General features: G+C 45.7%; 1 protein-coding gene across 1 annotated transcript in view; it reads left to right on the top strand.

Moving 5' to 3' along the window:
- Nucleotides 1-13,175, top strand: part of glis2b (GLIS family zinc finger 2b) — a 49,023-nt gene extending 35,848 nt beyond the window's left edge. Inside the window, exons 6-9 of the mRNA XM_088936999.1 lie at nucleotides 1,919-2,101; nucleotides 3,027-3,160; nucleotides 4,586-4,704; nucleotides 5,377-13,175. Coding sequence (XP_088793125.1) covers nucleotides 1,919-2,101; nucleotides 3,027-3,160; nucleotides 4,586-4,704; nucleotides 5,377-6,122 — 1,182 coding nt within the window. The 3' untranslated portion in view covers nucleotides 6,123-13,175. The remainder of the gene's footprint in view (nucleotides 1-1,918; nucleotides 2,102-3,026; nucleotides 3,161-4,585; nucleotides 4,705-5,376) is intronic.
- Nucleotides 13,176-16,272: the final 3,097 nt, after the last annotated feature.

The following is a 16,272-nucleotide window of genomic DNA, read 5'->3' as shown; positions in this document are numbered from 1 at the left end:
TTTTGTAGCCTTGTGAATTATTATATTGTTAACACCTGAATCTAGATACAATGGTAACACCTGGGATGTTTGCTGAGATGTAAGTGTCCCAGATTCAGTGATCAAAGCAATCAGGAAGTTTACCTTGGTTTATCTTAAGTTAAGTTCTGGGTAAATGATTTAAGTGTGGCGCATTAAGAATGGTGCAGAATGATATCAGAAAAGAGGCAGGTACAGGATAAGATAGGGCAGAGTGGACAACAGAGGGTAAAGGAACAGAAAGAGGAAGATATCGAAGGCCGAGAGCTCCTTATTCCCACCATCAGGAGAGACCAGGCTGGTGTTAAGTATTTGAACCCTGTGAAGAGAGCTTGCTATTCTACTGCTGTTAGGAACATTGATTTCCTGTGTGAAGAATCCTTTCGTTAGAAGCGGCTTTTCCTGGTTCGTGGGTGCATTTTGAGAATAGGGAGATCGGTTCCCATTCATGTGGTGGCATCTGGGTTTACAGAGAAAAAGATTTAACTGCAGGTTGTATTCTATTTAGTTTAGAAGGCATCGTGTCTCTTATTTGGGCCTTTGTAGGCATTGTTTAAAAGTCGAATACTTGGTAGAGGTCCGGGGTTTTTTTGGGCTGTTAGGATGTGAAGCCTCTTGGATGCCTTATTTGTAAAATTGTAAGTAGCATAACGTGCGTGTTGTATGTTTGTCGTGTGTAGTTTCATGTGTGTATTGTCACTGTTAACAAATATTTGTTTAACCAAGTGTGTCAGGATTATTACTCTTTTCACCAAAGCTGTGCCAGGGAGCAAAGAATTCATGTGCCTCTATTTATACCAACTGCTTGACCACATAATTTACAAGTTGCATGTTGCTTGCCTTTTTCCTACAGTATATTTATGATTAATATTCATCGTATTATTGCATTCGGTATTGTTTAAATGGTGATGAATCAATGTAAGTGCCTGGATCCTTCTCCTGAACTGTTTGCAGCTCATTACCATCAGCCTGATATTTGACAGCCATGATCTTGGCTCTCCCTGTATTACCAGCATGTATCCAGTTTCATTCGCATTGCCAGGTTTCCACCCTGTCCTGGATTATGTCTGAGTCCTCCTGTATTGCTAGTTCCCATGTGAAAGTATTTGCATCTCCTCCTCTTTTTCATCAAATCGTTTTCAACAAACCTGATGTTTAGCCACACAGTCTAGATCACTTGAAATCGATCCGGAAGAGCTGTAGTCCAAGCAATGACCCATGTGGTACCCCTCTAATGACACGTCAGCACTATAAGCTGAGATAACTCCCTTTGTTTTCTTATTTTTGACCAATTCTTTGTCCGTGCACACATTACTTTGGATTCCTGCAGCTTTAGGTTTGGGGATAAGTCTTTGATGTGGTACTTTAGTCAAAAGCTGCAATTCCGACAGTCCTGGTATATTATGTCATATGTGCTAGACTTGTAGTCAGACCAATAAGGCACAATCATTCTCCATTAAATCCTTGCTTTATCCTTAAATTTACTATTTATTTAGATGCTGTTTTAATTTGGTTCGTACAGTTTTGTGTTGGAAGTGTTGGAAGATAGGCCATTGTTAGATGTGACGAAGGGAGGGCTGATGGGAGATGGTCTATAACAGTGACACAGTGAGTGACCTCTCCCCGGTACCGGCGTGTGCAACTCAATCAATTCCATTCTTCAGTTCAATTCAAGATGCTTTATTGGCATGACCAATGAGTAAAATCAGTGTCGCCAAAGCAAAACAAATACAATTAACATAAAACAAAAATCTACAGACATTTACAATAAAGACACAGTCATACGATATTTACATATAAGGATATGGAACGTTATTGGGAGACAGGCTCACTGCTCCTCAGGCTGGAACAGGAGGTCACATACTGGGCTGTATCGATCCCTCTCTCCCCCCTCCCCCAGGACTGTCCGCAGATCCGTTACCTGGATGGCGGAGCCTCTTCCCAGGCCTTCCAGTTCTTCCTGCCGATCGGCTCGGGGGGCGGGCTCCACCTGCCATCTTCCATGTTCATCGGCCCGCCGAAGGAAAAGCGCGTCTCCCCCGACCTCTCGGCGGATGAGCAGCTCGCCTGCCGCTGGGTCAAGGTAGGGAGAAAGAGATCTGTTTTCTGTCGGGGAGCCCCCTCGAACACTCCTGCCAGGTTCCCCGTAGCTCATCGAGAGAAATGACTGTCAAAACAAGAGGGACCATGATCCCTGAGGACATCTGTGTCACCTCAGGTCCCTGTTGAGCCCAGAACTCCAAGTGAGACCTGTAAGGCTTCGAAACTTGTCATTGAACATCAGGAAGATAATCAATATTGCAAGTATCTGTCTTAACGTAACCTGTAATATGCTTAATTGTGGTTAATAGGTGATAGTGTGACAGTAACATTGAATTTACTAGTCTCGTGACTTGAAGTTGCTGTTCATTTTCATTTAATTGACACGTAGGCTACACTCACCTTACTTCCCCCTCACCTGAAATAAACCGGGATTGGGAGATGTTGAGATGTAGGGTCCCAGCAGGACTAGGGAACTGCTGTACTATCCTGGATTAGAACAGGCTAGCAACTCCTTGTCTTTTAATCTTTAATTAAACAATATGAATGTTTTCAGTAATTTGTTGGCTATTTCAATTCCTTTGCAGCAGCCTTTAGTGTTGGGTCAGCCACTTCGCTGTGTCATTGTTCAGGTCTCAGTGACACAGCAATATGTAAATGACAAAAATGAAAAGCATTACACCCCAATTGAAAAAAAGTCATCAAAGAGAAGAGACATGGAAGAGACACATGGCCTGGAACTGTCAAATAATTTGTGGGTGTTGTTGGTGGCACATTTATTCTGCTCCAACACCCATTCTGCAATCCCTTTAGCCTCAACTCCCTGGAACTGCCTATCTGTTTGAGGTATCCAAGGCCTAAAAAATGAAAGAGTTGAGTGACTACTCACTGATCATCTTTCTGCAGTTCTGCATGACTCACTTGACCTCTGCCCTTCTCCTCTCTCCCCCCACCTGTCCCCCTGGCAGTGCCATCTGCTCTTTGACTCGCTGCAGGACCTGGTTGACCATGTCAACGACTTCCACGTCAAGCCTGAAAAGGATTCTGGGTACTGCTGCCACTGGGAGGGCTGTGCCCGGAGAGGGCGGGGCTTCAATGCCAGGTAGGCCTGGCATTTTCTATCTTGACAAAATTGAAGAGCAGAATGCCATGGACAAACAGAAAAACACAATCTAGCTCTGTGATCCTTTCAATGTTATTATTGGGTACAGCTGATCACCTGTGGTTTGGTGCTTGTAGGTTCAAATCCTACAGCCTGTTGCCTGTGTTCTAGAGCTCCCAGTTTCAACTGAGTATGAAATATTTGTATTTTGATATTTAATATTGTGTTTCATAGAAACCATTAGCCCCTCACGAAACAGTTAAAGCCAAGAATTATGCCCTACCACGATATTAACCACAAAGTTACAGCTTTAGGTGACCAAAGTGTCTCTGAGATTTTAGATAAAGTTTGAGACACTTAACAGAGTATACACTTCTAGCTTCAAAGGATGTTTGCTGAGGTCTGGGTGGTCCCTTGAGCAGCAACAATTATAAAGTTTACCTTAGCATACCTAGGTAAGGTGTAGGTTAATGATTGTCAAGGAGCAGTACAGACACACAATATAAGATCACATTGAGAGCACAAAGGATCAGAGAAGAGAGGAACAATGAAGGAGAGAAGAGTCTGAAAGAGTTGGGACTTGAAGCTTGCACCAGGTAGGAGCCCCTACTTCATGATCATCCAAACCAAACCTGACTGGAGCTCAGTATTTGAACCTTGCTATAGAGAGTGTGCTATTCTGTGTAGTTAGGGAACTTGGATTTCCTGGGTAAGTCAGTTAGAAACGTATTTCCTGCCTAGGGTGCATTTTTATGGATAGGGATATAGGCTCCCATTTATTTTGTGGCATTTGGGGTGCAGAGAGCGAGACTGCAGGTTGCATTGTATTTAGTTAGAAGGCAGCTTATCTCTTATGTGGCCTCTGTAGACATTGAGAGTTTAATGCTTAGTAGCAGTCTGGGGTTTACTGCGTGACCAGAATGTTAGGCCTCCAAAACATCTTGTTTATAAATACTGTACATAGAGTAACTTGTGTTGTATATTTTGTTGTGTGTAGTGTAGTTTGTCTTGTGATCATTACTATTTGTTTAACCAAGTGTGTCTGGAGTATTACTCCTCTCACCAAAGCTGTCAGAGAACAAAGAATTCACATGTCTCTAATTATACTACCCTCTCGGGTATATTGCTAGAAATCACTTACAAGTTGGGGGTTATGCATAATTATTTCACTTATTGACTTAACCACTCTAAAACTAATCCTGATTTTCACAGTTTTGTGACCCTCCATTTGTAACAATACCTTATTGAATAGCCGTGCTGATCTAAGATGATTCAGTTTCACAGGATAGCAGGCTGTGCTACAGGCTGTGAAGACCGCAGAGGATCACTGTCTGATCCCTGGGTGTGCAGACTCAGTGAAGTGGCGTACATGTTGGTGGGAGACTCAGTGATGGGTGACCTGGCTCTCCACTGTCTTGTTTCCAGGTACAAGATGCTGATCCACATCCGCACTCACACGAATGAGAAGCCACACCGCTGCCCCACCTGCAACAAGAGCTTCTCGCGGCTGGAGAACCTCAAGATACACAACCGCTCGCACACGGGTCAGTGCACACAGCGCCTGCTATCCTCAGTCACGCTTCGCACTTCGGGATGCCTTTCCCTACTGTGCCTGCATTCCAGCAGGTCTCAGCCCATGGCACTAGCAATATGTAATCGCCTTGTCTGAAGGTGCTCAAGGTGGGACAGCGCAGCAGACAGACACAGCACAGGGACAGGGGGACTGTCTAGGAGACGAGGTCAAAGCAAGACCGCATCCAAGCCGAGATAAACACTGTAGAAAGTAATCAGCACAGGGGTGTTCCGAGAGACTTAGCAGAGCTCAGGAATGCAAAGCAAGTACAAACTCGGGAATACAGGAACTAGAGACGCTTCTTGTCAAAATTCTATAACAGGGCCCAGAGCATTGTCAGAGCAGATCTTAAACAGCCTGAGCCACCTGAGACAGGAGTGGTCGAATACTGCCTACAGGTGGTACCGATCTCCTGTCTGAGCGAGTTTCTTTGGCAACCGGGACTGACAGACAGGTGAGTAGAGGCGTGGCTGGCTGCTGTGGCAACACTAACTCACTCTACAGCTCTCCAGCCTGGATGAGACTGACAGTAACGGACTTTAACCACCTTTTTTTTTTTGCACATTGTAGAATGAAGGCGATTATTCAAAACTGAAATTGCTTCTGAAAGCCGGTGGTATGCTTCTCTCCTTTGTGTCTGCAGGAGAAAAACCCTACATCTGCCCCTATGAAGGCTGCAACAAGCGCTACTCCAACTCCAGCGACCGCTTCAAGCACACACGCACGCACTACGTGGACAAGCCTTACTACTGCAAGATGGTGGGCTGCCTGAAGCGCTACACGGACCCCAGCTCGCTGCGCAAGCACATCAAGGCGCACGGGCATTTCGTGGCTCATGAGCAGCAGGGGGCGCTGCTGAAGGGGGCGCGGGCGGTCCCGGGGGGCAAGGGGGCGGGGCTGCCCTACGTGAGCGGGGCGCACATCATCATCCCCGGCTCTGCCACGGCGGCCGCCATCCTGGGGAGCCACGCGCTTCAGGGACTCGGCGCCTCCCTGCCCCTGCCGCTCAGCCCCCGGCCCCTGGACCTCAGCACGCTGGGGTGCCCGGCTATCGGCTCCTCTCCGCTGGGCAACCCTGTCCTCTCCCTCAACGGTACGCCCCTGGGCCTGGCCAAGAGCCCTCTGGTCTCCCCCGGCTTCCCTGCGGCCGGCCTGGGCCTGCCAGTGGTCTCCGTGCTGACCTCCGAGAAGAGCCCCGGCAAGCCGCACTCCAGGCACGCCAAGGCCCGGCCCAAGCCCGACAGGGAGGAGGGGCTGGCGGGTCTCCCCGGGGCTGTGCTCAACCTCTCCACGGGGGCTGCGGCCCTGGCCAAGCCCGACGCGCTGGCCCCAGGCTGGGTGGTCATCCCTCCAGGGTCTGTGGTGCTGAAGCCAGCCGTCGTGAACTGAACCACATTCCCGAGGGAGGGAGAAGGAGAAGGGGGTCGGGTGGGGTACTGGGCGGTGCAGGGCAGAGAGGGCCCCCGTTTCAGGCTCACAACAGAAACGCATCTTTCCGAAAGGAGGCGAGCAGCAGCCCCTGTCCCAGACAGGGTGTCAGTCATCCATTCCACTGCCTGTCAGCCCTTGTCTGAAGCTCTCGATGGGGTCTGGAGTTGCAGGAACAAATTTCGTACAGCTCCGGATTTGAATAATTTGCTATCCAGCAGAACACTCCTTTCACCCAAATGTACCAGACAACCTCAAAAAGGAAAGAAAATATTTTCACACCTGAAAATCTTTGGTCTCCTTTCAAAAATACCCCTTTCCTTCGAAACGGAGGCCTCTGTCCGTTCAGCACTTCCTCACCAGACCCAGACCCACGTTTCCTTATTATGTAGTTTTAAGAACACTCTCATGTATTTATGTACTTTAACGACAGCCTTGAGCTCGATGCCCTTGACCAGATTCTTAATGATGTTAACGTGCTGCTTGGATTAACGTCCTCTGCTGCTGTCTGATAGTGTTCCAAACCAAAGCCGTGTAGTTTCATTTTAGGTCTTTAAAAAGATGCTTCAGGTTGCATTGATAAGCCATTTGTACTAAATACTGTGAACTGTACTGGAAGTCCTTCAATTTTAAAAACTTATTTCTTGATCTGTATTGCTGGAATTATATGGGAAAACGCATCATCAGAAGCACTTTTTGCTCCACCCTGGCAGAGTGGGGGTAGAAGAAGGTGCTAACTGAATGACAAAACTGCCTGCGCAGCCCTTGTTGCAGGCAGCAGATTTGCACCTACTGTATGAGTGCCCTCTGCACACAGAGCCCCATAATTCTGATCGGCAGCACAGAGCAGCATTATGGGAATTGCCCAAAACAGCCATGAAATCAGCCATGCTGGTTTGCAACTTTGGATTTGAACTTAGTAGTTTTTGGCCTGATTGTGCAGAGCTCTTTGGAGTCCTTGAAGCTTACTGTTGCAGACCTGTCCCTTAGCAGGCCGGTCCCATGGGTCTGCGCGCACAATAGCCAGTGAGGTCCAGCAGGCTTTATTGTAAGATCTTTTAAGACACTCAAAAACAGCAAAAAGTCCGTGCTAAAGGAAAACCCCAGCTGACTACTTGCATTATGCAGAGCCTGTATTAACCAAACTTAAAGCTTAATTGCACCCAATTAAGGGAAAAACCCTTTACCGTTTCATTGAAATTTGTACAATTAATCCCTGCTGTGGATATTTAAAAAGATAAGAGGCTGTGAAGCGGTCTCTGGTGGTAGGACAGTTGCAGTTACACCCCTTTCGCTGGCCTTGAAGAGCAGCTGTCTCACCCTGTTCTGTTTGTTATAACCTAGAGCTCTTACCCTTCACCCTCACAAGTCAATGCAAGGTAAAACTAGATTCCTATTATTCTGGCTGTTGTTATATATTTGCAACATCATTGCAGTCTTTTTTATTTATGCCATATAATTTCACCACAAGACTGAGTGCTTCTTAAAATACTTCTGAATTAGGCAGTGCAGCCTATCATCTATATAATGGTCTATAAAGACATTTACTTAGACTTGACACAAAGGCTAATAATACTGTCTTAATATAAAGTAAAAAATAGATACAGTAACAGCTTTTGCCCTTGTTCCTATACTTCTAGTGTTACTTTCATAATGACTGGTTACAAGGCATTTGACCCTGAACTCGATTCAGTTCAATTCAAGATGCTTTATTGGCATGACTGATGAGAACTCTCTTACTGTGATGTAATCTGAATCCATGTTTCAAGCAATTTGTCCTGAATTACTTTTCCAAAAAATAATTTAAAAAGAAATCAAGTAAATGAAAAACAATATTTCTCATTCTGCACCATTAATGCAGTTAGTGGGGCTAAAAGCTGAGGGTACTTGTGAGGTTAAAGGTTAATTGCGTTATGAGACAGCAGTCAGGCTTGTGACTGGAAGGTTGTGGGTTCGAACAGCCAATGGAGTGCTGCTGCTGTACCCTTGAGCAGAGCACTTCACTTGGAAGGCTGCAGTAAATCACTAAGCCAGGCTAAATATTAGCCAAATACATTAATAATAGGAACTAATAAACCTTTTTTTATTTCCCAATGAATTCGAGCATTTGGGAGTCCCGAAAACCTTTCATTCGCCTAAAATTGTCAGTGTTTTAGGAAGTGAAAGTGACTAAAATGTCTAGTTCAGCAAATTGTCAGTATTGTGGTGAAGTGACAAGAGTGCTCTTTGGATTCAGGATCCCCCAGTCTTAAATGTATTCAAGCACAGGGGCTGTTGTGCTGAAGAAAGGTGTGTTAGTAAGGTTTTACAAATAATGTTGTAAATGCAAAGTCGAGGTTTTACAGATAATGCAGTTTCTCCACCCTGGCCTCTAGGGTTTTGTGGCTTTCATCCTAGCTCGATATTATTATTATTATTAACTATATAAGCACCTAGAACAAATGCTCATTTAAACCATTACCATCACATTTGAGTGCTCAACTCAGTGGGAACAGAAGGCAAGATGCTGTCTGCTGGATTCTGCCACTGTGCCTCAGTGATAAAGGGGGAATGGTGGTCAGACTGACCAGGCGCTGTTGGGAAACAGGTAGGATTTGGCTAAGGGTATCGAGCTGAAAAGGTTAAAACAGACAAGTGTGGACAATACCATGCAATGGCATTCCTGATTTGCAGATCTGTACAGGGCTGGATCGGAGCCCCCTGGTGGTCACTTCTAGTAGGACATGCAAAGAAATGTTACGTTTCAAAACCAGTGTCTAGGTGTTTTCAGACTGTTGTTACAGAAACCATACAACTTGAAACCTCTAAAAGCTTGGAAAAGATTTCATCGGCAAGATGATGTGCGTCAGCCACTGCGGTCCAGTTCTAAAGGATATAAAAATCATCCCTGTTCAAAGTCTTTTCTGAAACAGGGTGCATGATGTTCAATTGTGTAAAGGTAGGCCAGCAGATAGCTTAGGAGCTGTCGCACCTTGAACATTTAGATTTGATTACGGCAAAGCATGAGCAACACTCTTCATTGAAAAGGATCCCAGAAAGTGCAAGAGGTGCTTTTCCATCAGGGCTCACAGACCCTGTCAGTGGATCGTTTTTCAGGGCTGGGTGTCATGAACAAGCATCCTGTCCGCCTGAAGGGACCTATAAAGAAAAATAGATCACTGGCAATTAACGCACACGTCTTGGGATACTGGGCTGAGTTCGGCCTCCGAAGTTATTGTCCACCAGGTTCTCCATCCAGTCCTTTCTTTCCTCTAAGCCTCTGGTGGCCGATCTTGAGCCAGCAGGGCCAGGGTCCTGCAGGATCTCCGAGGATCTTGGTATGTGCTGTTCTAGGGCTAGAGACCTAGAAGAGATGCTGAAATCGCGGATGATCCTCTGAGCCTCCAGGACCCAGGCTGGCCATTGCTTTTTTTTTGTAATCCAACCTCCCTCCCCTCCAACTCGCCCCATCTCCCTTCCTCCTCTCCAGTAATGACCAGGGAGATCACCGTCTCCCGCCGTCCAGCCCCCGGGCCGTTCGGCGCCTCTGAACTGTTAGAACCTCAGGTGCTTGTTGAGGAATCCGTTCAGCATCTTTGTGCAGAGGCTCTGAGATGGGGTTAGAGAGGGTGAGGGAGATCAACACAGGGAGCATTCCCTAAGAACACACAGACACCTGCCTCTTTGCTTCTTGTCATGATAGTTCTCTTATTTGTTATTTTGTTCCTAGACGAGACATTTCTTCATGTTGAAGTTGCTTTTGCTTGTTCCACTATCACTGCTTAACTTGGCTTCTCTGGTAGAGACGGTGCTTCCAGCTCCAGTGCTTGGCAGGCTGCTGCGGGGGGTTACAGTGGCAAGTCACGTGAATGGATGTGTTCAAGGCCGTGAGATCACACTTGTCCGATACCTGTATTGTAAATTTGTAGAATGAATTGCCAGCCCCATGTGGAAGATGATCAACTCACTGGCCCATTTGTATGCACCCCACCCAGAAACTGTCCATCTCTTGTGATGCAGTGTTCGGTTATGTCTGGGTTACACAGCAATCATCTAAGACTGGAGTTGGAGTGTCCTGCCTCAGGGTTTCCTGTATGGATGAGGCTTTAGTTTGTCTGTGACACTGAGCAGTTCCAGCCCCAAAAGTGTTTAAAGAGACATGAAGAAGGATGGTTTTGGAAATAAGTACCTGCTGCTGCACAGATCCCAGGACAGCCTGATACTGTTGAGCAGTATGTTGAACAGCAGAGCAGTCATTTGCTGTAGTATAACAGGGTCATTGGCTTATACGGTCTTGATTCTGGAAGGACAAGTGTATCAGCCAAATATCTCAGACAGGTACATAAAAACCATCTAGATTTTCTACAGTCTTTTCCTGTTCTGTAGCTACCAGTACAGCAGTGCCCATTGGGATGAATGTTAATTTAAAACCTGTTAGCTGCTAGCTTGTAGCTGAAGTGATCGGACGGAGATCCTGCCCACACGCTGTTTTAAGTGTGAAGTGTGCAATGATCTCGATGCCAGTGCCGGAATCAATCACAGCCTGCGTAGATGAGTTAATTGAGCCTTGGATCATCTCCAGATATCCGAGCTGTGCATTTGGCTTCGGTCCTGACAAACAGGGTTTGAGTCATATAGCCTGCCTCAACTGCACAGCTGAGGGTGATGATATCCTTCCCTGTGGCTCTTCAGACGTTCAGCTCAGGAGAAGATGCCATGTATGTAAAATGTTTGTAAAAATAATTAATGGGAGAGCATTGAAAGCATTGAGCACAGGTGGAACAGCAGACCAGGTGAAGCTCTGAAAGCTTGCCCTTTCAGGACCTGCCGGCAACAGAACAACTCTGACTTCATTTAATCTGGAGAAACAGCGGCAGGGACATTTATCTGGCACTTAAACACAAGCAGGGTCAGTTGGCTCAGTACAGATAAAGTCACCCTTCCTGTGTGATTTTAGGTGAAAAGACCTGAATATTCTCAGATGGGGCTTTTTGAGACTGTGCTGCAGCAGTCAAAATAAATAAAAAGAATAATTCGAAACACTTCCAGCAAAACAGTTCTGTTCGAGCGCCACAGTGACAGTGGGCAGGCTGTCAGATGGAGGTAAAAAATAAACACGTTCCTTTTTACTGTAACAAAGATCCTATATACTAGGATAAGCTGTCTACTACAACACATCTGAGGAATACGCGACAAACAAAACTTCCCGAAACCAACTGAAGGATTTTAATCATAATAGGAGGATAAATTCTCCACATGGACAAAAGTTTGGACTGCAGACTCTATTTGCTAGTAAAAATAAGGTGTTCTATCTGATTTAAGGTGCTGACGTGCACAGCCATGGATGTATATAAGGTATATCCTAATGAGCAGCAGAACTGGGAGGTGCCATGGACAGTTAAACGTATGGGTGGTGACCACCCCCCCCACCATTTCTGCCCCTGCCCACCCACCTGTATCTTCCAGTAGGACTGAGGACCGCTCAGGGCTAGCTTCTCCTGCTGCCGCTTGGTGCAGCTGGGTGCTCCAGTCCAACAGGCGATCAAGTCCTTTTACAGTCAGGAGGGTGAAAGGTGCAATCTGTAACCCACTCCTGGCCTAGCGAAGCAAAGAGGCTATCCCAGGCTGCCGAGGAGAAGATCTTTTATCTGCTCCGCTAGGACTGCTGTCAAGACAGAGAGGGCGCTTGGCAACTTGTCTCTGTGTACGCGCCCACTAGGAGGCGCTGTCGGGGGGGGGTCTCTACTGGAGAAAGCCAAGACTGACACAGACCCTCCAGGGGTCCACACAACTTTCAAATGTTAATAAGCTGTTTGACGTATTAACCCTTTGAGCACTTAAAAGGCATGCAGGCAACCTCCCGACCTGGAAAGATTCAACCCCACCACCACCCCCAAGCCCTAGATTGCAGAAGAAGAGAGACAGAGGTGCCTCTCGACTTTACCTTGCAAACGAGGAATCGTTTGATTCCCGTATCATCAGATAAAGGCCTAAGGTACTGTAGCTTCATTGTACTGGCTGATGTGAAGAGACACTTTAAAGATGTGGCGCAAATCAGAATTCTCAGAAACCTGCGCTGCAATATTCAATAAACTTCAGTTTAATTCCTGCTTATAAAAGCTTTCTACAGGCTGGTGTGTGCTGGCTGTTTCACCTCCAGTGTACACAGCTCTCTTTAAAGTTCCTTGTCACCTAGCAGGCAATACAGTTCTGTTCGGAGATCGAAACAGCAGCTCTTGAGAGCTCTTTTATGTGCAACACAGAAACCTCCAACCATTATCTCCACTGTCACATTTACATCTAATCTGGCAACTTGGTTTCTCTGGTGAACTTTTTAATTGTGTTTAATTTTAATATTTAAGAACCACTAAAATGGTTCTTTATGGTTCACCCTGGTATTTTCTTTCACACGGGAGTGAAACAGCACACCCAAGGTCTCATTTTAAGTGACTGCTGAGCAGCTGTCTTATCTCAGCAAAGCCTTTGATCCAAAGCAAACCAAGATAATCTTAAGAGATGGGGTGGGATCACATTTTTTCTTTCTCCGAACACAACTTGTCTCACTGTACGAGTTTACTGCTCTATAATGCATTTGTAGTGATCATTAAAAATGAGAAGCAAAGGCCATGCTGTTGCACGGCTTATTGTAAAACACTAACTGAGGCTGCAGTACAATATTTAAGAAGGGACACCATAATTTAATGTGCTGGAGAGGTGCACAAAGGGTTAATAATAATAGACTAAGGCCTGAGAAGGCCAGTATCAGAGGTTTTTTGTTTTTGCACATTGAGATATTTTAATATCAGTATTTTTAATGGTTCTAAGTGCCTTCTATTATAGTTGAAATGTAGAGGATATACAGTATATTAAATATAAATATATATTTTTTCTCCGGCTCCAATATTGAAGCCGCACGTACAGAGTTGTAAAAGTCTTAAATTGGTACAAGATAGCAGTGTGCTCCTGTTTTAGAGGAAGTTTATTATGTCGACGAGAAAACAAAACAATTTAATAAAGTTGCATTTGATAACTTTACTGTGTCGTCCTCTGGGTTTTTTGTTTTGTGAATTCAGGAGCGAGAGAACCCCAATAAAAAGTTTGACCCTTGAAGACCTGTGTGTGTAAGTGACTTGTGATCGTGCCAGTGTCCGTAGCGTTCCAGGTAATTACTTTAATGACTAAGCTCCCGGGTGGCGCAGTGGCAGGGCAGGTAGTGTTATAGCTTTGCAGTATTTCGGTCCCAGGTTTCGTTCCGGCCTGCTGCACCTTCTGCGTGGAGTTTGCATGTTCTCCCTCGGACTGCTATGGACTTTGACCAATTACCCCCGGTCCTCATTTCCCACTTGCTGCCCTGGTTAACTGGCATATCTGAATTGCTCCTTGTACGCGAGCGAGTGTTTCCTTCAGTGACCTGGCATCAAGGCTGTAGTCCTGCCTTTTGTCCTGTGCTGGTCCAGATTAGCCTCACTGCAGCCCTGAAGGATAAATCCCGGTCCAGAAAATGGACACTCCATTCCCAAAAACCACCGGACAGTCATTTGGAAGACCATGGGTCACGTTCCAGGTTAAAACACACGTCACAGCACACTGTTGCTAAAACGCGCCAGTGGGTATGAGCTCTGTGAGGTTGCCCCCCCCTCCTCCCCCTTCGAACGGCACAAACCACTGCGTTTGTGCAGCTGGAAGTGTTGCTTTTGTTTCCGAGCTATAACGCCTTATTCCTTCGGGGGGCGTGACGTCACTCTGCCCCCTACAACAGCGCAGGAGAACCGAACCGGTCGGGTTCGTTAGTGATGCGTCTGGACCGGTTTGTGCCCTTGCAATCAGTTTCCCAGCTGCTCTTCTGCCTTCTTTTTCTGGTGATCACATAACCAGGTAGGGTGACTTTGACCGCCAGCTTCCCGTCTGGAAAGTCCGAGCGCTGTATTACTGGTGCGGAGGTAAGGATATCTGCAATTTTGTTTCGCTGTTTGCCCCCACGGGGAGGGGGCGGCGGTTGAGTTTGCATTTAATACCACTATTTTCTGTGAGTTTATGCGAACAGGAAAATTAGGTTTGTCTCCAATATCACACCGTAATCACAGGAGTTGCGGGTTTAGCCTTAAAAATCGAATATTATCGAACAACTGTTCTTAGAAAAACGCTTCAACTCGCGCGTCTTTAAAAAAAAACGTCATCGTCCCGTTATCCATGTCTTTGTACTGAACTTTTAAATTGAACATTTACGATTTGTTTTCAGTTCAACTCAAACTACTTTAAGCGTCACCCTCGCGCAATCTACGGCGTTTACTCCTGTCTTTGGAGTTCAGATCGAGCAGTAAGAATTATACTGTCAGTGTTTGACAGTCAGTCTCACCTGTGATTACTGGACTGTACGTCACTCACTGACCGTGGTTCCGCAACACTTTTCACTGTAGAACCTGTGTGTACAGTGTATAACACTATATAGAGTTTTTAATGACTTTTTTGAATAATCGAAATTAATTTGCATCTCTGTCTTACAGATGACAATTATGAGTTCATATAAAGCCCCTAAACACCTGTTGAACACTGTTTCCACTAGTTCATTGCCTTCACTGATGTTCATAGACACCATTTTCACCACCTGCACTCTTTGCACTTGACTACAGCAACTTTCATATCTTATAGTATATGAAATAACAGTTTCTCTAATATTAATAATAAGGAGTGATGTGATGTTCCATTATTTGCAAAACCTGTTTTTCCATCCTCATCACTATTCTGTTTTCTAGGCATACAGCAGTTCACGTTCTATTTACATGCGTCGCTTTTGATTTTTAAATCTTGAATCTGAGGGATTAAACTTCTGAGTTGAACTTTGTCAACTGCAATGGAAATATATCATATTGTGACACCTACTGGTGTAAAGGAACTAAAGAGATACTCCGCCCAGCCACTAGTTAGCTAGAGTATAAAACATTTAGTTTAATTTAATCGTTCATGCAGTTTTTTAAAAGTTGTCTTTAGATTAATTTCTGACATATTTTTAAATTTAAAAATCAACATTTTAACCTCTCAGACTTCACGTCTGACGCATGACATACAGGCTCCCTCAAATCTACTGTAAACTTTTTTAACTATCATTCGAAAAGATTAACAAGTCATGTCCAGTCGCACAAAATGCTAGAAAAGCGCTTTACAAAGGCGTTTCAGTAGCTTTAATGCTTGAAATGAGAGTAAACAGGGGGAACCGCCTGGTCTCGGGGCTGTGACTTGGCTTTAGGCTGAATAAGAGATGTACATGGCCGGTATTCTGTGTGGCCGGCCTGGTGGCTCCGCGGGCTGAACCATCGGACACGTCTAAAGTTCAGAGAGCAGATCGACTCCCGGAGAGTCGTGTGAGTTGAAGTCGAGCCCCGAGCCTCCCCGTCAGTCTGAGATCTAAGCCCCGGGTGAAGCTCTCGTGGTGTCGGGGTGAGTTTGTAAAGGGGGCTGTTCTCTACCACGCCGGCCGTTTTGGGGGGCTCCATTTTCGGGGCCTTCCAAAACAGGGAAAATGGGGGGTTTAAGTCCTTTATAAATGCATAGATCGGAATTCAATTCGAAAAAGCAGCCCCTTATACCACTGAGACACCTTCAGGACAGGTGTGGCACTAGCAGTGCGAGAGAGGTGCAGTCCTAACTAGGAGCGACAGGGGTCTCTCTCCAGCACATTTCTCTTGATTCGACCAGCCGGCCGCAAGCTAAACGAGTCCGGCGAACAGTTTTGTAGGGGAATGTCACTGAATTGGGTTCTCTGAAAATCCTTAGCCGTTATATGCTTTATGTGTGATTTGGTGAGTTAAAGTTTCTATTGATCTTCAGTAGCGTGAGTGTTGAGCCCTTGTAACCGAGTGCACAGCTGTCATTCAGGAGCCGAGCCCGCCCCCAGAGTGACCTTCCTCAGCGGACACGCCCCGTCCACCTGTTCCACAGGTGCGCCCGGCAAGATGGCGGCGGGGCGAGTTTCTGCGGCGTGAGGTGCGTTTGCGTTTTATTTCTAATTTTCTTATTTTAACTGCAGAAAACTCAAATTTCACTTTGAGGAAAGTTAGACAAAAATGTATTGTTGTTGCAACTGCATTTAAGTTAACTTAATTAACTGCATTTGTTTCTGTTGATTTTGTGTTTT

Source organism: Atractosteus spatula, chromosome 18 (assembly GCF_055471065.1).
Source record: "Atractosteus spatula isolate fAtrSpa1 chromosome 18, fAtrSpa1.hap1, whole genome shotgun sequence".
Lineage (NCBI taxonomy): Eukaryota > Metazoa > Chordata > Actinopteri > Semionotiformes > Lepisosteidae > Atractosteus > Atractosteus spatula.
This window is presented reverse-complemented; position numbering and strand designations above follow the sequence as displayed.